This window comes from Heptranchias perlo, chromosome 14, assembly GCF_035084215.1.
Source record: "Heptranchias perlo isolate sHepPer1 chromosome 14, sHepPer1.hap1, whole genome shotgun sequence".
NCBI classification, from domain to species: domain Eukaryota; kingdom Metazoa; phylum Chordata; class Chondrichthyes; order Hexanchiformes; family Hexanchidae; genus Heptranchias; species Heptranchias perlo.
This window is the reverse complement of record NC_090338.1, coordinates 44,275,787-44,298,330: the sequence shown is the minus strand read 5'-3', so window position 1 is coordinate 44,298,330 and position 22,544 is coordinate 44,275,787. Positions and strand designations below refer to the sequence as shown.

At 41.0% G+C, this 22,544-nt stretch overlaps 1 protein-coding gene across 7 annotated transcripts in view; it reads right to left on the bottom strand.

Moving 5' to 3' along the window:
- Positions 1–22,544, bottom strand: part of rnf44 (ring finger protein 44) — a 148,585-nt gene that overhangs the window by 24,175 nt on the left and 101,866 nt on the right. For all 7 annotated transcript variants that reach the window (XM_067996364.1, XM_067996365.1, XM_067996363.1 and 4 more), the window contains 5 exons: positions 20,070–20,240; positions 12,069–12,230; positions 9,854–9,960; positions 6,137–6,221; positions 907–1,028 (listed from right to left, as the gene is read on the bottom strand). In XM_067996364.1, coding sequence (XP_067852465.1) covers positions 907–1,028; positions 6,137–6,221; positions 9,854–9,960; positions 12,069–12,230; positions 20,070–20,240 — 647 coding nt within the window. The remainder of the gene's footprint in view (positions 1–906; positions 1,029–6,136; positions 6,222–9,853; positions 9,961–12,068; positions 12,231–20,069; positions 20,241–22,544) is intronic.

The following is a 22,544-nucleotide window of genomic DNA, read 5'->3' as shown; positions in this document are numbered from 1 at the left end:
GGGGGGGGGGGGGGGGCGGGGGAAAAGAGGCAGGAGGAAGAGGAGAACGTGATTCATTTTCCTGTCTGGACCACGTTGTCCCTCTCTTACCCTCCCTCCTCCCTTCACCTTCGACCTGGATCACCATTCTCTCCCTTCCCTGCCCCTGCTCTGTTCCCTCTGTGCTCCCCCTTTCCCCTGTTGCTTCTGCTCCCCCCTGCACTCCCCCCCCACCCCTGCTTCCCGTGCTGCTTCTGTGCCCTCCTTCCCCCTGCTTCTCCCCTTCCCCTCTGCTTCTGTTTCCCCCTTCCCCTCTGCTTCTGTTTCCCGCGTTGTTTCTGCTCCCCCTTCCCGCGTTGTTTCTACTCCCCCTTCCCGCGTTGTTTCTGCTCCCCCTTTCTTTTCCACTTCCGCCCCGCTTATTGCTACCTACACCAGCTGCATTTTTGATGCTTGGCCTCCGGACTGCGCTTTTAGTGAACGGCAGCGAGGGCGGTTGGTGACCCACAATATGCACGCACGGCCCAACATGCTCTGGGCCCGAATGCGCATGCACGTCATCAACAGCGGAAGCAGTTAGTCCCTGGCGCTAGTCTCAGGGTACATTCTTGCACTCTTGTTTAGGGAAGCACAGTGGCCAGCTGCTTTGCTACAACAGGACTCAGGGAAACATTTCTTTAAACCTTAAGAGTTCATTCTAACTTTCTGTTGTGCGGCCAGCAGAATGAACAGCCACTCAAACTCACCATTCTACTTCCTCCTATAATAATGATAAACTGGTAACATTGTTCTGCGTGTGTTGAGTATATTTTCAGGTAACAAAGATCCTCAATTCGTTATATAGACAGTTATTATTCATAATGTGGGGATGGGGAGATAGAACAGATCAGAACCAAAAGACAAGCTAACAGCATAAATGCTACTCACAAGGTTTGTTCTGACTGGTGATTTTCAGGATTAAACCTATAGGACGGAAGCTGCTCTATGTCTGCTTTGGTGAGTCCCCGCGGCTTAGCTTCTCCCAGTCGCTCGGCCAAGTTTAGCAGTGCCTGTAAATATAAAAGGCCAATGATAGGGTAAGGGAGAATCAAAAGGGTTTCAGCGATATTTTGTTCTGGCAATACAAGTAAATACTGGAAGACTTTGTGCTTCTTGCCCCAGTTAAACAAAGGCTGCTCTGAAAAATGTGAAACTAGCTTGTCTCTTGATAACTGAATCTACCAAAGCATCTTGTCTCAATGAAGTTATTTCAAATGTTGAAAGCGGGTGGATTGGTTAACAGAAAAGTTTAATTCTCTTTGCAAGGCACTTTTTAAAAAATGTCAATTTACAAAATTGCATTAAATTAGGATTGTATGTTAACAGGACCCTTAGCATACAGCAATGACAATCTACAAAACGGTTCTGTTTTTATTTCAGACTTCCAGCAATTGCAATTTTTCATTTTTTTTATTGATAGCACTCAACTTGACTAGTAATAAACTCAACTTGACTAGTAATAAACTCAGTGTACTCAAAATCAAATACAGCATGCTGATAATTTGATACTGCATGATTTTAAAACTAGTATGGAAGGACATCTCTCATATTCAGTTGATGAAAAAACCTCGAACCTGCCAACATAACATGGAATCATAGAATGTCACAGCACAGAAACAGGCCATTTGGCCCGCAGAGTCGGTTGCATTGTTTTAGTCCACATGAGCCACTTAATCCAATCCCACTTTCCTGCTCAAACCCCATATCCATTAATAGTATTCTTTTACAAGCTAACTCCCTCTTAAAATAATTTATGGACTCTGCTCCAACAACTGTTAATGGCAGAACATTCCACATTCTAACCACCCCTTGTGTAAAGAAATATTTTCTAACCTCCCCTTTTTGTGATTATTTTAATTTTGTAGCCCCTTGTTAAGAGTCTTGCTGAAAATTGAAATACTCCTCCCGCCCCCAGCCATCATAATAATTAATAATCCTGAAGTCCTTTACCAGGTCATCCTTAATCACTCCCAGCTCCTGTGAAAAATGGCCTAACTTCTCAAGTCTTTCTTTCTTCATAACTATAACCCTTCATCCTTGGTAAAATCCTAAAGATGCAACTTTACTATTGCTTTTATATCCTTCCTATAATGGGGTGCTCAAAACTATGCACAATGCACCAATTTTGGATGAGAAGTTAAACCGAGGCCCCATCAGCCCATTTAGGTGGATGCAAATGATTGCATGACACTATCCAAAGAGCAGGAGAGTTCTCCCAGTGCCTTGGCCAACATTTATCCCTCAGTCAACACCATCAAAAACAGACTGACTGGTCATTTATCTTGCTATTGTTTATGGGATCTTGCTATGCACAAATTGCTTGCCACATTTGTCTACAAAACAACTGTGACTACAGATCAAAATTTATTAATTGGCTGTTAAGCACTTTAGCAATTCCTGAGGGTGTGAAAGATGCTGCATAAAAGCAAGTTCTTTACTTTATGTGGAACCTATCAAATGCTCTTTCAAAACCCACATCCAAAAGAATTTTGTAAGATTAGGCAAGCACAAACCTGCCCGTTACAAATCATTGCTGACTGGCTCCAATTAATGTTTCTCCAAGTACTTAACAATTATAGATTCTAGTAGTTTACCAACAGCTGGCCTATAATTTCCTGGTTTATCCGAGTTTCCTTTTTTTCAAAAAAAAAAGGGGTGGGGGTCAGATTTGGCACCCTCTAGCCCTCTAGCACAATTTTTTTCTACCAGGATTTTGGAAAACTAGAGTCAGAGCCTCTGTTGTTCTTCCTCCAGCTTCCCTCAGGATCCTCTGTTGTAAACCTGTCTCATTTGTCTACCTTAAGTTTGATTAACTTATTTAGTTCAATTATTCTCCTTGAACTTTTACATCCATCTCTGGTGGTACTACAATCCCAGTATCAACTCCTATGAAAACTGAAGCAAAGTACTTATTTATTGGCCCAGATTTTGCTGTCAAAATAACGGTGAGGCTAATGGCGCTCAATATGCACAAATGGAACAGCAACTTCAGGCGAGGGGCAGATGCGTTATTAAACTCAAATATCCAAAAGCTGCTGTCCAAGTTACGTTGCTCCACTGTTAGCTTCGCAAAAACGGCACCTCACTGTCTGGCTCACTATTGAAATGCTTGAAGTTGCTGTGTTTGCGCGGTAAGATACGAACTAAATTCACCAAAGTAAGTTGTCTTGTCCATTCCAGTCTAAGTACCCTTTTATCGATGTGATGTGTTAATTACTGCCAAACAACCTCTCTGGCACTGAAAATTAACTATTACAAGTGTGGAGTCTCATTCCTTCAGGTTTTAATTATTGTTGGAGATTTAAAAAATGTAAAATTTTAATTTTTTTTAAACCTTTTCTGTCTCTTTTTTCTTTCCTTCTCTTTATTTCTCTTTCTGTACCTGATTTGACATTGAATCAATCCGCTCTAATTTACACTTCCTTCTCAGTCCTTATGCTGTTTATTTCACAATCTTTCAATCTGATTGGTTAAGGAGATACACAGTTGCTTGCCTTGTTCACTCAGTTCCCAGATGCCCGGTTTCCCTCGCTGTGACGTTATTACCTCGCATTTTCTATAAATTTAAAAACCTGAATGTGCAAGGGCAAGTCTAATGGCATATGGCATTAGATATTCTCCCTCAGCAAAATTTCGCCCATTATATCCCCTTCATTTCTTAATGGCCCTATCCGTACCTTGATTATCCTCTTGCGCCTAGAGAAAGCCCCATTACCCTTTATGTTTTTTGCTAATTTCCTCAAACTCCCTTTTAGTCTATCAAGTTATATTGAGTCTACAGCACAGAAACAGGCCATTCGGCCCAACTGGTCTATGCTGGCGTTTATGCTACACAGGAGCCTTCTCCCTCCCTACTTCATCTAACCCTATCAGTATACCCTTCTCGTCCTTTCTCCCTCATGTGCTTATCCAGCTTCCCCTTAAATGGATCTATGCTATTTGCCTCAACTACTCCTTACCACTCTCTGGATAATGAAGTTTGTCCTGAATTTCCCTATTGGATTTATTCTTGACTACCTTATATTTATGACCTCTAGTTTTGGACTCCCCCACAAGTGGAAACATTTTCATTATCTTAAAGACCTCTATCAGGTCACCCCTCTTTTTCCCAGAGAAAAGAACTCCAGCCTGTTCAGTCTTTCCTGATAAGGATATCCTCTCAGTTCTGGTATCATCCTTGTGAATCTTTTTTGCACCTTCACCAATGCCTCTATATCCTTTTTATAATATGGACCAGAACTCTTCACAGTACTCCAAGTGTGATCTAACAAAGGTTCTGCACAAGTTTAACATAACTTCTCTGCATTTCAATTCTATCCCTCTAGAAATGAACCTCTTGATTTGCCTTTTTTTGGCCTTATTAACCTGCGTCACTACTTTTAGTGATTTGTGTATCTGTACTCCGAGATCCCTTTGCTCCTCTACCCCATTTAGACTCTTATTATCCAAGAAATATGTGGTCTCCTTATTCTTCCTACCAAAATGCACCACCTCACACTGATCTAATCTTCCTTTTTATCATTTTCGTATATCTATATTAAAAATCTGACGTCTGTACAGACTTCCTGCCAACTTTTTACATTATAAATTCCTATCTCCACATTTATAATGGAAATTGCCATGCTGTACTTACACCCTCCCGACAGTGGTGGTGCAGTAGCACCTCTCCCAGCTCCTCAGCCTCTACTGCAGAGAAACTCTTATGCTCCAATCAACTCTACTTCTCTGCTTCCCAAATTCCTGTATGTGTTACTATTTAACAAAAAATAAAATAAATTATATAAAAATAAGGACATAATGTGTGACTTTAAATGGCACTGAACTACATCCGCATGCCCATTTCCAATTATCCCCCACCTCAAACCCTGCTTCACCTGAAGACAACTTGTTCTTGATAAATCGTAAAACACCATGGGAGTTCGACCAGTTCTTTTTCTGTCTTTGTTGCAGTAGCGATGTACTGACTGAGAAAACAATCCTGAACATACTGCAAACCTCCCCTCCCATCACCACAAACATTTTCTCTGTCATCTATTTTCTGATGATTAAACCCCCCTACAATTGTAATTAATACATGCCTTTCATATGTCCACAAATTGCTTCCTCAGTTTCCTTTCCACTGTTTAGCAGTCTACAATACACTTCAGTAACATGACCGATCCCTTGCTTTTCCTCAGCTTAATTCAAAGGGATTCTTTTACAACCATTTCTCTATTTAAATCCTTATGCATTAATGCAACGATACTGTCTCTCATTAATGCTGCTACCGTGCCTTGCTTTTTTTCTTCTGTATCTCTCCTGAAAGTTTTATATCCACAAATATTTATTTGCCAATTCTGATCCATCTGCAGTCTGGTCAGTTACTACATGCTGCACTTATGTTTCCAAATGTTCTCCCTTTCTCTTCTGTAGGCATTGATTCCTGCTAGGGTGCAGTTCCAAGGTTGCCGGTATCTCACCCAAGTGGATATTTATCATATGTGAGCCTAGACAGCAAGTATTGACAGGCTACTTGACTGTGGAAAACAGCACAGACAAGTTCCATCTTGTTCTCAACATGTCCACACAGGGACACTTTCCAACAGGAGTCATGGGATAGTGATCAGTAACAATAGCAACACGCATTCATATGGTGCCTTTGACATAGTAATGTCCCAAGGTGCTTGACAGAGTAGAAACATGGATTGCGGCAGAGGGCTGCAAAGGTAAGATGAGGTGAACCTGTGGAGGAATTTATGAATGAGATTGAGAATTTTGAACTCAAAATTTCAATGATTGTTTTGTACCATAGACTGCAACTCAAATACAGTCCCAATTTCACAAACTATTACTTCATTTTCTGAATCACCTCCTTAGTAATGGAGTTACTGATTTTTCCACTAAGTTTCCTATCACCTTTTCCGGAACTGTAAACATCTATATTGCTAGTGATGGACACCTCCATTCCCAAATGTTAAGACATCAACATGATGAACAATTGTAAGGAGTCGCACAACACCAGGTTATAGTCCAACAGCTTTATTTGAAATCACAAGCTTTCGGAGCTTTGCTCCTTCGTCAGGTGAAGTGGATGTTAGTTTAGTAAAGCTGCTAGACATGAGAAATGAGAAACACACACCTCATAATTTTCCACTTCCACATCTTCCACCTCTAGCTCCACACTAATGGCTGGTCCCACTGCAGGAGGCACTGGAAGCATTGATCTGTATTACAGGAAACAAAAGAAATGTAATCTTCTATATGAAAACAGACATCAAAACAAATCCATCATTTCATTTATTCCTTCAGAAGAATATATTATCTGTCATGGTATTTCCCCCGTAAAGCATAATATGTGGCCCGCCTTTTAAAGTAGCCCAATGCAAGCTTTTAGGAGCTGTAAATGCTCCTCCTTCAGACTCGGAAGGAATTTAGATCTTTACACTTAAAAAAATTGAAACATAGGTAAACGTTACTGATTCACCAGTCAATGGAAACAATCTTTCACTATTTACCCTCTGAAAACCTTTTATAATTTTGGAAACCTCTATTAGATCTCTTCCTAATCTTCTCTGTCCAGTGAAAAAAGTCCCAACTTTGAAAGCTTTTCTTCATAGCTATGACCTCTCGTTCTCTGTATCATTCTTATTGAATCTTTGCTCTACACTTTCAATGTCTTTAATATACTTCCTACAATGGGGTACCGAGAACTACAAGCGGTACTACAACTGTGGCTTAACCAATATCTTACACAGACTTGGCACAAATTCCTTGTTTTTGGTATTCAATGTTCCTAAATGTAAAATGTGGAACCCGATTTGCCCTTTTTATGGCCTTTTCTACCTGACTCCCACCTTTAAAAGATCATTGCCTCTCCATCCATAAATCGCTCTGTTCCACCGCTAGGTTAAGAATCTTACCATTTAGGGTATACTTTCTTTTTTTGCCAAAATGCACCACTCCACGTTTCTTTGTATTGGACTTCTTCTGCTAACTATCTGATCACACTGCTGACCTGTCTATGTTCTTCTGCATCACCCTTACAGTTTGCTGTGCTCTCTAATTTGGTATCTTCTGTAAACCTCAATATCATTCCTCTTGTGCCTATGCCCAAATTATTTAAATAAAAATGGGAAAAAAATAAAAAGAGGTCCCAGCATAGATCCCTGGGGAACACCCCTAACACACTCTGCCACTCCAAAAACAAATGTCCATATGCTTACATTATATGCTGCCTTTTGGCAGCAAACAATGTGCAGTAAGATTCTTGTATCCAAGTTAAAGAAAGTCCAAACAAAATTTGTGCCAATTGCCTGGTTTTACTTTTTGAAAAAAGCCAAGCGGCATTTGTGTCTGTAACAGACACTCCCTTACACCCATTAAAAAGGAACTAGCCTTTGTCCCAGTCTCTTTAGGTTTGAAGCAGTAAACTATTCCAACAGAGTCAAGTATCCATCTAACAGGCAGTATCGTTAGCAGAACTGACATTAAAAACAAATTGGGCAGCTGAGCAATTAAGCAAGCAAATCTCAAGTCATAAGAATTAATGGAGTATTTTGGAGAGCTGAAAAACTAGCTCCCAGCAGTGACTCCTTACAATTTTTGATTTAAAATCACTCACTCACTGGTTTATTTTGAATGTAAACCGGATAGGGATTCTAGAACTATCAAACAATGATGGATAGCAGAAGAATTAAAGTTCCACTTCCACATCTGGGAAGGTCAGTGAAAGAAGATTTTAAATGTAAAGCAGCTCAACTTCAGATCCCAAATCCCCTTCTCCCAAGCAACCAGCTTCTTGTCAGAAAAAAGGACTTGGGAGAGCAGGCACAAAAATCAGAATAGGGCTGAATGGCATGGAACAAAGCAAAAGAAAACATGAGAGATGTACCAAGGGATGAAAACAGAAAAATAAATAATAAGATGACTGAGGAGGAAGGGGACAGTGGAAAGAGGAGAACACTAGTAACAATTAATTACCATATGGGGGAGAAAGAGACGGAGGCCAAGGATGACAGCAAGGCTGGACGCCTGTAGGATCATCAAAACATAAATGAAAAAACTGGGGAAACAAAAAAAACAAACTGCACCAGAGACATTTAGAAGAGACATGCAGTGAACAGAGAGTGGAAAGCCAACAGCTTTAAAGAAATCAGCAATTATTAAAAGACTGACCTATGTTCACAACTAAAAACACCAATTTGATGGCCTAGTGGGTAAAAAGCACCTCCTGGTTTAGCACTAAACAGTACAGACCAGAAGATCCTAGGTTTGAGTCCCAGTCTGTGAGCTGATCTCAGCCAGTGCCGCAATTAGAGCATATCAATGCCCCGGGCACTAAAGGGGAGAAATCGGTCAGGTTTTCTGCTCCTAATTACTATCCAGCAATTGTTGCTAGAAAGTGCACATGTATGGATTATGCTGGGCTGTGATGGTCCCTATGGTTAAATTGCCTGCCAACATTAACTGAAGAATGGCCACTCAGGCAGGATACCAGAGGGCTGCCAGGCCCAGTGGACCATGCTCTAGTAAGAATCAAAGCCTACAAGAGGAAGGGTGGAAAGGAGACAAAGTTAGCAAAAAAACCCACCAAGAATAAGTATAACAGAATAAATACCTCAAATTCAAATATTAAATAAAACCAATGCTACAGTTTAAGGCGGTTTACAAATGTACTTGCGACAGAGCGACTTTTGAAGATCGTTTTTATTGGCTCAACCTGAATTTGGTTCAAACTGGAAAATGGCTAGCTCAGCCAGCATCGTCAATTTTAATCTCGATAATTGTACCAGCAGAGGACTGACAATTCACAACTGTTGTGGGATGGACAATCCTGACTCAATATAAATGATTTAGTGAATCAGACACCCAGGAGTGGATTTCCAACTTACCGCCTAGGCGTAAAACTGGTGTTGCGGATCAGCAGACCATTCTAGAAATCGCCTGATTTTCATATCCATTGCTGGACTGCAAGTTGAAAAATTACCCCCAAAATGTTAACTTTCTCTAATGCTTAATTAGTTCCGTATGTTAACTGCCTTTCTTGCAGCTGTGATTTTTGTTAAATGTCTCTGGCAGAGATCTAGCTGGAATGGAACTTAAATAACTGGTGCTGGGGGCTAAGTGTTGCAGTAACCTTTCATTATAAGATCAGGTGAACTATGACCTTGGATATAGTGCTCAATGTTTATGGTGCCCAGAAAGCACAAAGTGATACTGTGTACAAAACACAACCCAGTAATTACTCAATACATTCTGAACAGATAATCAACAAGTACAAGTCTTCACTGTAATGGGCGACATACTGTACAGCTTTCTTATAGTTCCCAGACACACTGCTACAGTGTCGTCACTTGATCTTCACATCCAATAACCATCATGCCCCTAGCCATTCTGTGATTAAAATACATGTACAATAAACAAGAATTTTAGGGAAGTCTGAAGAGGGAATTAAGCCTCACTGGCAGCGATACATAGACTGGTGCGGTAATGATGTCAGTTTTAAAAACTGGGTCCAAACAGATCGAACAGTCCACCAGAGGAGTGCTACACATATCCAAACTTTCTTAAAGACTGGATCAGCTTCAGCAAACCCGTTTAAATGATATGAATGAATATAAAACAAATCTGAGCAACCGTTTTTTCGTTATTTAGGTGAGGTATACATTTACATTTGGAAATGTAGCTGTACCTGAGAACATTAAGAAATGTATCAAAAGAAATTTGAAGGCTAAAAATGACCTGTTGGGTTTTACTCACTCTGCCTTACAATATTTCACTTCACTGTTCCAGTTGGTAACACAACACACAGGACTTAGAGCCCATTCGCCTCTGTACTAACAAATGCATCACTTACAGGAAATATGGCAGGAAGCTGGGGTAATAGGGTGGAGGTGGTGGCAAAGGCTGTTGTAAGCGGTATCGCTGTCCAGTCATTCTCCGTGGCATAACATGTGGATATGGCTGTTAAAATAAAGACAGGATATTTCAATTAAAACTCTGAAAGTTGCTCCCTGTAACATATTAATTCTAGGCCATTATCAAAAAGTTATTAGATTATTTGTTATGAGAATATCAGGAGACTACGACTTTCAATCTACCCTGTGCAAGACCAGTGGGAGCTGTGACTGATGAGAAAACCCAGCGTTTATATGAGTCAGATGATATGATTAAGTGACTAGTTAACTACTCTTGCAAAAAGATATTTAATCTCAAAATTCACAAAACCCATAAGATGCAGAAATAATGTAGATGGGTCATGTTCAAGGCCTGTGATTAAAACCAAGTGCCAAGAATCCTGCTTTAAGTACAGCCGACAAGTTAGCTGCCTCACTTCCACAAACCTTGATTTTATACAGTGTAAAGAAAAAGCTGTGCATTTATCATGGAAGTTAGCACAAGATGATACTGAGTGCTAAAATACATCCTTACTTGCTTCACCTATATACAGTTGCAAAAGGAGATCAGATTCACCCTGAAATCTGACCCCAATTGCCATTATCAAATGCCCAAAGAACAAGTTCTGAATCAGCATCCGTGTAAACAAGTCCCACCTCAGGGACAGGTCTCATGCTAGTACCAATTAGGATAAGCATGGACGCCTGCCAGCGTAAATTGGATGTGGACTTGCAACACAAATCCCCATGGATGCATTCCTCTTTCTGGCATTTTCTGCTTTCACGCATCCTTTACTGCCTGCTACCATGGGATGCCTTGAAGTAAAATGTCTGTGCGCATATGAATGGGTCCACTGTGTTTGTACATAATTAAGAAAGAGAAAGAAAGAAAAAGATAGTGAGTGCGTGTGTGAGAGTGCATGTGTACATATATATACACAAAAAAAGAGAGCGAGAGATTAAGTTTTAGTTAGCTGCCACCTTGACTAAATCTGCTTATATGTATGGCAATCTTTAGCTCAGATTCAGGCATCATCTCATAACATAAATAAAGTACCAAACAAATACACACACTACCTATGTTACAGCAGCAACTTAGGTGCAACAAAAGGTTCTGACCTAGGGTGAAGTCAGTTGTGCATCTAGTTACCCTCTGCCATGAGAACCTTGCTACAATCAATTAGGGTGAATAAAGCAAATCCTGGACTGCATTTACTCTGTGACCATATGTACACCCAGAGCTTTTATTTAATCAATCCAATTTACACCTGTATAAAAGGACCATCCACAATGATCTTCCCACCCCCCGACCCGAGTAAAAAGAGCATTATTTGCTCCAATCTGCAAAAGAAACATTAAAATATTTTATGGACATAAACACACAGAATATGAACACAATCTCTCCTCAAATACTCTTGGCATTTTTGTAAAACTTCTTTTTGTGACAATCCCCGTCAATTCTATGACTGAAGCACACATGAAGTAAAATTCACAATTTTGCAGCAGGAACAAAATGTTATGAGTGATGTCATTCCTTTCATTACAATATTCAGTCTGCCTTCCACTAAATTATTGCAGCCTTTTCTAAGCTATTCTTTATTCCTCAGAAAACAGCATTATGTGCTCATTTACTTAACCACCTTGGGTTGCCATGGAATTTTTGTTGTGCTAAGCACAGGTAAATTATGTAATTATGGATTCTTAGTCCCTATACGAAGCACCTCCTGAAAAACATCAGATTCATTACTTAAGGAGAACGGAGGCTGTATATAATGAGATGCGCTTAAGATGAGGTTCCTACAGTGACACAACGTGCTTACACAGGACAAAAAAGTATGCCTGCCAAACAAACAGTCACTTTGTATTAACTGCAGCCAATCCAGAAATCATTCATTCTGCGTCCCTTTCTAGAATTATTTGCTTTATAAAATTAAATGGTGCCATTGCTTTTCTTTAAAAAGCTAAAAGATGATGATCATAGTTACAGCAGTAACAGGATGATGCACAAATTAAGACATAGACAACATCATATATTTCTAGATCACAACTCTCTCCTCTCCTGGCAGTGTGATTTTATCACCTTTGGACTCAATGTCACTTGCTATCAAAAAGCCTCACACAATCATTCGAGTTACACTGCCCCATTATACAAAGATAGTTGGAGAGAATACTTACCACTCCAAAGGGCAATTCCTGGTGTAAGGGGTCATGAGGAAGATACTGCAGAGGGACGGAAGTAGGCATGGCAGGGGGATGATGTGAAGGTGGGTATGTAAAACCACCAACTGGGTGCTGGTCCCCTCTCATTTCTACTTCATTCTCTATCCTCTGTAGGGGCTGTTGAGAAGTAAGAGGTAGAATAGATTCAACCAGTATTTCCTACTTAAACTTGAAAACAAAGCAGTTTTTAAAATACTGAATTAACTGGAAGTACAACAGTGTGAGTGACCCAGTGAGTGGAAACCAGAGTTCTGGGTTGACATCCAGCAGGGTACTCGTGCTCACTGGGAGCAGAGTGGTGACCCCACCCACCCCAACCATCGCCTATTCTCCTGATAGGGAACTGTGAGTCAGGCTAACAAACTGTCCACATAAAAAGGGACTTTGTTATGGAAACAACTCAGAGCATGACCTGCTGGATATAAAGCAGTGCAAGAAATGGATCGCCTCATGTACCATTAGGCACAGAAGAGAACTACGACAAAAATATGGGTAACAGTCAGCAATGCACTACTGGACTTATTCAGCACGTCAAGAGTCGAAAAAATAATTATTGCAATTTACAAGAGCCACGGGAACTGAGGCCTTTCTCACAAAAGAAAATAAATGCACTAAAATCATTTGTATTTCATAGAATCATATAGCACAGGAGGCCATTCGGCCCATTGTGTCTGTGCCGACTCTTTGAAAGAACTATCCAATTAGTCCCACTCCCTTGCACGTTCTCCATAGCCCTGCAAATTTCTCCTTTTCAAGTATTTATCCAATTCCCTTTTGAAAGTTACTACTGAATCCGCTTCCACCACCATTTCAGGCAGTGTATTCCAGATCATCATAATTCACTGTGTAAAAAAAAATTCTCATTTCCCCCAGACTGATTTTTCCCAACTCTGTAAACTAGAAGTGCAGAGGCCAGTTGTAGCACCCCAAGCACTGTCGCAACTGAGATTAGTTAACTCTGCACACAGGAGATTGAATCTAAGCCTCCCCTGGTGTGTATGGATTGGAGACATGGATAAACACTTAAACGCATTTATCAGCAAATTTTAAACTTCCATCTTTAAAAAAAAATCAAGTTTAGAAATTGCCAACTGGCATTATCGACTTTGAGTTTCTAATATGCCAGATTAATACTTGTTTTATATATTCCATCCCATGAGTTTTAATGGCTCAGAGACACCAGGTACTCACCACACTGTCATAAAACTGCTAATATACTGCTGTTGGGGTGTGGGCAGCAACACGCACTATTTTACAAAAGTGATTTTTCTAACAATTTGCTCCCCCTCCCTTTTCTGGTATGGTGCTGTGGGTGGTAGAAACCCTCTACTAGTGTTCGCCCAAGTACCCATTCCTCTTGTGCAAGCATAGACAGCGGTCGCTGGCAGGTTGGCTGACCACAGGGGCATCACATGCTCAATTTCATAGTATTATAGTAGGTACAGCACAGGAGGAGGCCATTCGGCCCATCATGCTTGTGCCGGCTCTTTGAAAGAGCGACTCAATTAATCCCATTCCTCTGCTATTTCCTCATAGTCCTGTACATTTTTTCCCTTCAAGTATTTATCCAATTCCCTTTTGAAAGTTACTATTGAATCTGCTTCCATCACCCTTTCAGGCCGTGCATTCCAGATCATTACAACTCGCTGCATAGAAAAATGTTTTCTCGTGTCGCCTCTGGTTCTTGTGCCGATCTCCTTAAATCTGTGTCCTCTGGTTACTGACCCTTCTGCCACTGGAAACAGTTTCTCCTTATTTACTCTATCAAAACCATTCATGATTTTGAACACCTCTATTAAATCTCCCCATAACCTTCTCTGTTCTAAGGAGAACAACCCCAGCTTCTCCAATCTCTCCACATAACTGAAGTCCCTCGTCCCTGACACCATTCTAGTAAATCTCTTCTGCACCCTTTCTACGGCCTTGACATCCTTCCTAAAGTGTGGTGCCCAGAATTGAACACAATACTCCAGCTGAGGCCTACCCAGTGTTTTATAAAGGTTTAGCATAATTTCCCTACTTTTATACTCTATGCTTCTATTAATAAAGCCCAGGATCACAAATACTTTTTTAACAGTCTTCTCAACTTGTTCCGCCACCTTCAAAGATTTGTTTATTAGCACCCAAAGGTCTCTTTGTTCCTGCACCCCTTTTAAAATTGTACCATTCAGTTTACATTTCCTCTCCTTATTCTTCCTACCAAAATGTATCACTTCACACTTCTCTGTGTTAAATTTCATCTGCCATGTGTCTGCCCATTTCACCAGACTCTATGTCCTCCTGAGGTCTGTTACTATCCTCCACATTGTTTACTACATTTCTATGTTTTGTGTCATCTGCAAACTTTGAAATTATACCTTCTATACAAAAGTACAGGTCATCAATATATATCAAAAAGAGCAGTGGTCCTAATACTAGCCCCTGGAAAATACCACTGTAGACTTCCCTCCAGTCTGAAAAACAACCATTCATCACTAGTCTCTGCTTTCTGTCCCATTGAAAATTTTGTAGCCACTGTCCCTTTAATCTCATGGGCTTTAATATGCTACAGTTCTATTATGTGGTAATTTATCAAATGCCTTTTGAAAGTCCATAGACACAACATCAACCGCACTACCCTCATCAACCCTCTCCGTTACTTCATCAAAGAACTCAATCAAGTTAGTCAAACACTATTTTTCTTTAGCAAATCCGTGCTGACTTTCATTTATTAGCCCATACTTTTCCAAGTGCCAACTCATTTTGTCCTGGATTATTGTCTCTAAAGGTTTCCCCACCACCCTTATGCTGACTGGTCTGTAATTGTCGAGTTTATGCTTCTCCCCTTTTTAGAACAGGGGTGTAACATTTGCAATCCTCCAGCACCATCTTCATATCTAAGGAGAATTGGAAGATTGTGGCCAGAGCCACCGCAATTTCTACCCTTATTTCCCTCGGTAACCTAGGATTCATCCCATCTGGATCAGGTGACTTTTCTACTTTGAGTACTGCCAATCTTTAAAGTACCTCCTCTATCTATTTTTCTCCTAACCAATATTGCTACAACCTCCTCCTTTACTGCTACAATGGCAGCATCCTCTTCTCTAGTGAAGACGGATGCGAAATTTCATTTAGTACCTCAGCCATGCCCTCTGCCTCCATAAGAAGATTGCCTTTTTTGTCCCTAATCGGTCCCACGCTTCCTTTAACTAACCTTTTACTATTTATATGTTTATAAAAGACTCTTGGGTTCCCTTTTATGTTAGCAGCTAATCTATTCTCATACTCTCTCTTTGCCCCTATTATTTCCTTTTTTAGATCTCCTCTGTACTTCCTGTATTTGGCTTGGTTCTCTACTGTAATATGAACTGTACATTCATCATAAGCCCCTTTTTTCATTTCATTTTAATCTCTATATCTTTCGTCATCCAGGGAGATCTAGCTTTGGATGCCCTTCCTTTCCCCCTCGTAGGAATTATCTATTCTGTACCCGAACCAACTCCTCCTTGAAGGCCTCCCATTGTTCAATTACTGTTTTGCCTACCAAATTTTGATACCAATCCACCTGGGCAAGCTCCTTTTTTAACTCACTGAAATTTGCCCTCTTCCTGTTAAGCATTTTCACATTTGATTGTTCCTTGTCCTTTTCCATATCTATTCTAAACCTAATATTATGATCACTGTTCCCCAAATGCTCCCCCACTGAAACATGTTCCATCTGACCCATTGAAACTAAATAAAGGAAATTACGAAAGTATGAGGTACGAGTTGGCTATGATAGATTGGAGAACTTTGCTAAAAGGGATGACGGTGAATAGGCAATGGCTAATATTTAAAGAACTTGTGCAGGAATTACAACAATTATTCATTCCTGTCTGGCCCAAAAATAAAACGGGAAAGGTGGCTCAACTGTGGCTTACAAAAGAAATTAGGGGTAGTATTAGATCCAAAGAGAAGACATATAAAATTGCCAGAAAAAGCAGCAAGCCTGAGGATTGGGAGGAGTTCAGAATTCAGCAAAGGAGGACAACGAGATTGATTAAGAGGGGAAAAATAGAGTATGAGAGTAACCTAGAAGGGAACATAAAAACTGACTGTAAAAGCTTCTATAAATATGTCAAAAGAAAAAGATTAGTGAAGGCAAATGTAGGTCCCTTACAGTCAGAAATGGGGGAAATTATAATGGGGAACAAAGAAATGGCAGAACAATTAAACACATACATTGGTTCTGTCTTCACAAAGGAGGACACAAATAACCTCCCAGAAATGTTAGGGAACCAAGGGTCTAGTGAGAGGGAAGAACTGAAGGAAATCAGTATTAGTAAAAAAAAAGTGCTAGGGAAATTAATGGGGCTAAAGGCTGACAAATCCCCACACCTGATAATCTACATCCCAGAGTACTAAAGGAAGTAGCCCTGGAAATGGTGGATGCATTGGTGATCATCTTCCAAAATTCTATAGACTCTGGAACAGTTTCTACAGATTGGAGGGTGGCAAATGTAACCCCACTATTTAAGGAGGGAGAGAAAAAACAGGGAATTACAGACCAGTTAGCCTAACATCAGTAGTTGGGAAAATGCTAGAGTCTATTATTAAATTGGTGATAACAGAACACATGGAGGGCATTAACGGGATTGGACAAAGTCAGCATGGGTTTATGAAAGGGAAATCATGCTTAACAAATCTACTGGAGTTTTTTGAGGATGTAACTAGTAGAATAGATAGGGGAGAACCAGTGGATATGGTGTATTTGGATTTTCAGAAGGCTTTTGATAAGGTCCCACACAAGAGGTCACTGTGCAAAATTAAAGCAAATGGGATTGGGGGGAATATACTGGCATGGATTGAGAATTGGTTGACAGACAGGAAACAGAGAGTAGGAATAAACGGGTCTTTTTCCGGGTGGCAGGCAGTGACTAGTGGGGTACCGCAGGGATCAGTGCTTGGGCCCCAGCTATTCACAATATATATCAATGATTTGGATGAGGGAAGTGAATGTAACATTTCCAAGTTTGCAGACGACACAAAGCTGGGGTGGAATGTGAGCTGTGAGGAGGATGCAAAGAGGCTCCAATGTGATTTAGACAAGTTGGGTGAGTGGGCAAGAACATGGCAGATGCAGTATAACGTGGATAAATGTGAGGTTATCCACTTTGGTTGTAAAAACAGAAAGGCAGATTATTATCTGAATGGTGATAGATTGGGAAAAGGGGAGATGCAACGAGATCTGGGTGTCCTTGTACACCAGTCGCTGGAAGCGAGCATTCAGGTGCAGCAAGCAGTTAGGAAGGCGAATGGTATGTTGGCCTTCATTGCAAGAGGATTTGAGTACAGGAGCAGGGATGTCTTACTGCAGTTATACAGGGCCTTGGTGAGACCACATCTGGAGTATTGTGTGCAGTTTTGGTCTCCTTATCTGAGGAAGGATGTCCTTGCCATGGAGGGAGTGCAATGAAGGTTTACCAGACTGATTCCTGGAATGGCAGGACTGACATATGAGGAGAGATTGGGTCGGCTCGGCCTATATTCACTAGAGTTTAGAAGAATGAGAGGTGATCTCATCGAAACATATAAAATTCTAACAGGACTAGACAGACGAGATGCAGGGAGGATGTTCCCGATGGCTAGGGAGTCCATAACCAGGGGTCACAGTCTCATGATACGGGGTATGCCATTTAGAACCGAGACGAGGAGAAATTTCTTCACTCACAGGGTGATGAACCTGTGGAATTCTCTATCACAGAAGGCAGTGGAGGCCAAGTCATTAGATGTATTCAAGAAGGAGATAGATATATTTCTTAATGCTAAAGGGATCAAGGGATATGGGGAAAAAGCGGGAACAGGGTACTGAGTTAGATGAGCAGCCATGATCATTTTGAATGGCGGAGCAGGCTCGCAGGACCAAATGGCCTACTCTTGCTCCTATTTTCTATGTTTCTATTCATTCCCCAGAACAAGATCCAGCACTGCTTCCTTCCTGGATGGGCTGGAAACACACTGTTCCAGAAAGTTCTTGAACACATTTCAGGAATTCCTCCCCCTCTTTGCCCTTTACACTGTTACTGTCCCAGTCTATATTGGGATAATTGAAGTCCCTCATTATCACTACTCTATAATTTTTGCATCTTTCTGTAATTTGTCTGCAAATTTGCTCCTCTATCTCCTTCCCACTATTTGGTGGCCTATAGTATACACCCAGTAGCATAATAGCGCCTCTATTGTTCCTTAATTCCAACCAAATAGATTCGGTCTTTGACCCCTCAACTACATCGTCCATTTCCAGTGCTATAATAGTTTCTTTGATCAATACTGCCCCCCCCTCCTTTCTTTCCTTTCCTAATATTCCTGGCTACAAGGTATTCAGGAAAGATAAGTACCCAATCCTCCCCTTCTTTGAGTCAGGTCTCTGTTATTGCCACTATATCATAGTCCCATGTGGCGACTTGAGCCTGCAGTTCACCAACCTTATTTACCACTCTACATGTATTTACGCACATGCACTCCAATCTCATCTTAGACTGCCTCGCATTTGCCCCTGGTCTGATCCCTCCTATTTCTGAACTATTCTTTACTCTAATGCTTCTTGTCCCTCCCAGTCCTCTGTGCACCTTGTTTCTCCTCTCTAGTGTTTCATCCATGCCCACCCCTGCTAAATTAGTTTAAACCTTCTCCCACAGCACAAGCTAACCTCCCCGCGAGGACACTGGTCCCAGCTCTGTTGAGGTGTAACCCGTCCATCTTGAACAGATCCCTCCTGCCCCAGAACTGGTCCCAATGCCCCAGGAATCTGAACCCCTCCCTCCTGCACCATTGCTCCAGCCATGCATTAACCGGTCTTATCCTACTACTCCTTTTCTCACTAGCGCGTGGCACTGGGAACAATCCAGAGATTACTACCTTTGAGGTCCTGCTTTTTAACTTCCTCCCTAGCTCCTGAAACTCTGACTGTAGGACCTCGACCCTTTTCCTCCCTATGTCTTTGGTTCCCACATGTTCCCCACCCCCCTCAAAATGTTCTGCACCCTCTCAGTGATGTCCTTTATCCTGGCACCATGGAGGCAACACATCATGTGGCACTCACATTGGCGGTTGTAAAAATGCCTGTCTATCCCCCTCTCTATCGAATCCCCTATAACAACTGCATTTCTTTTGCCCCCCCCTGTGCAGCCGAGTCTCCCACGGTGCCGTGGATTTGATCCTGACTGCACTCCCCCGAGATGTCAACACCCTCACTGGTATTCAACACAGAATACCGGTTTGTGAGTGCCACTTATTAATCTGGGCTGGGTCAAATCGAGGTCCTGGAGAGGAGTCTCAATACAATGGACCACTTTGAATATAATATTACGTTTCAAGAAATAGCAGAACAGACTTGCATTTATTATTTCATTCCTCTTTTAATGCAAGTGCTAAACACTGGAGAATAATTTTCAGTAGATAGATTAGGAGCAGGAATTCTGCTAGATTTCCATCTTCCTAGCCCAAGGGCTCAGGCTAATTGAACCACCCCATCGCCAATTCAGCTGAGATCAGCTGATCAATTTAGACCACCGATCAGATCTAGGATTTGCTGGTCTGTCTGGCTCTGTTACACATTTCTTTTACTAAATGACTCATGGGGGCTTTGAAAGAAATCATTTATTTAGTAAACTTCTTTTGCTGGCGTATAAAACACACGGGGTTAGAGATTTGACTTGGGCGGGGAAGCAAAATGAACGGTGTCGGATCTGGGCGGGGTGTATAACTGGCAGCAGCTGCAATACCACCCATTTCACATCCCCGCTCAAGTCCAATTTCACTCCCACGATCCACTCATGTAAGCTGAATTGAAACATGTAAGATTTCAATGGGGAAAAAAAAACAGGTGAACCTTTAATATTGTCTTTCAGAGAATTACTTAAATTACAAACAAGAGTAGCTTCACTGAATAATTTGGCTTTAGGTTTAGGCGTTGTTTTCTTTAAATATTTTACTTACCAGTCGTGGGTGCTGTGGCTGGATTGGAACAAACTGGCCCAAGGGGGGAAGGTGGGGATGCTGGTGGGGTGGCAGATGGGGAGGGTGCAGTATAAAATGTTCACTGGAGATAAGTGGAGGGAAGGCTTGGTAAGAGACTGGCAGATGCTGCATTGTGCACGCATGAATCAGCTGAAAAACAAGATAAAAAGACATTTACAAGGTGAGAAGGTTCTTCCAGGGATCATCAACAAATGGCACTAGATGGATAACACAAACAGATGCAGTCACATTATTAAATTCCTAGGAGTTTTGAAAATTTACATGCTTCGGTTATCTAAAGACAAGTGTTAAGAAATTTACAACACAATTCACAATATATTGTGAACAGCTCACTTCTGTATCATTTCAGAGACAAATGAACCTTCACCACACGGACTGCAGTGGTTCAAGAAGGAGGCTCATCACCACCTTCTCAAGGGCAACTAGGGATGGGCAATAAATGCTGGTCTTGCCAGCGACGCCCACATGCCATGAACGAATAAAAAAGGTATGAAACAGATAAAAAGCAAGGATTAACAAACAGGGAAACAAGTTATACTTGTTATAGATTGATACTGGTTGTTGATAGATATGCTTTCATTGTCATTCAAGTGAGAAAGAGCTGTTCAGCCATTTAAAAAAAAATTTCCCTTCCTGTCCATGCTGCATTAGGATCCCACAGGTGTCAGTTGTCCTGCAGTATCGCACCCAAGCGAGCATTGTTCACGTGTGAACCTTGATAGTGAGTCAGTAGACTATTCAACTGCAGGGAGTATCACAAGTCCAATCCTGTCCTCACCTGATGTTCACAAGTGCACAATTCCAGCAGAGCTTGCTAGATAGTCTGGAGTAGGAGGACTGGATGACTGTGTCTACACAACTGAGGCGAATTTTATTGTCCATATTGCTGCCTGGGCCAAGACTGCAAACTTGGCACGTCCCAAGGATCAAATCTGGGACCTTCCCGAGTCTGTGTGGGTCACTTGCACATTGGCTAAACTCAACCACTGGGAAACTGTTATAGTCTTTCAATCCACAACCTTTTCATAGACAGACATATACACAGCTAAATGGGATTCTACATATAATACTGAATATAAAATGTGTCCAACACCAGAGTTAGTCCTGTTTTCACTGGAGAAATAACTGACAACATGGAAAATACTCCATTCTCAAAGAAACTCCCTTTCCTAGACTCTAAACATATATAGTTTCATTATAACATATCTATTAATTTCTACTGCTAGACACTAGATGGTGACAGGACTGCTCCTTTAAATGGGGACACGAGTCTCCACAGGTGTTGCTTCAGTGGGTTCAGAATCCAACAAGATCACTTAAAAGCTGAAGAGCTCCTCCACAAAACCTAGTGACATTTATTTTACAACTGAAGTCAGATAGGAAAGATTCAAAATACATCCCCAATCAGCTTAAGCAAACACAAATGGGTGGGAGGATCGAAAGGAGAAGATAAGGAAAATTAAAATGGTATATTTATACCCCTGCTCATACAGAGGCTTTAGTTACACTGCTACTATTCCTAAAGAAGCAACAGTTAAATCATTTGACACAATATTGAAAAATATCAAAAGAATTGTGCACAGTTAACTAAATAAATACCTTTTAAGTTCTTTTAATTTCATGTGGTGAGGCAGTTTTAAAATACTACAGGTAGGAAGGGCTGCACCAAGCACATAAAATGAACTATTCAATTATCCTGTAATGAAGCCGGCAAGCAAGGGTATGGGGTTGTACTAAACTCGCATCCTAGCCGTCACTGAAATCCACATGCAGCGAAGACAGAGGACATTGCTGCAATAGCTAAACAGCTGTTAAAATGTATTTTTGCTCCTCAGTTCATTGGCTGGGTGAGAGGCATGTGCACTGATTGTACAGTCTAATTTGAAGTGCACAATTCAGCACAATGTTAACACATTACCAAGAGCAAACACTGAGTGAAAGCATCGCCACAAAGCTAACATGTTTAAAGTGGGTTCAAGTGTCTCAACCGTCAATCATTTTGATAATGGATAAAATATGAAATCTCCAAAATAATCAGTTGATTTATTGATACAGCATTATAAAATCCAGGCAAGATTAAATTCACAAAAGGAGTGCCCTCGAGTATTCCTTACGAGACAGCGAGACAATAAGTAAAAAGATGCTGAACAATCTTACAACAAATTTTTAAAAAGCATAAATGGAGACTATTTTATTTCAGTTTTTGATAAACAATCTGCATTTCTGAAGACTTTTGCAATGAAAGATCCCACTAGAATTTAACACCGATTTTACATCATTAAAACAAACCCCATTTGTACTTAAAGGACAACCGGAAAAAGCGGAAACTTTCTTAACTTTTGAACGTGACGTGAAAACGTCAATGCAACCTTCAAACTGTAACCCAAAAATTACTAAAATCAAAATGAACAAGAAGCTGGAACTTAAAGCCTG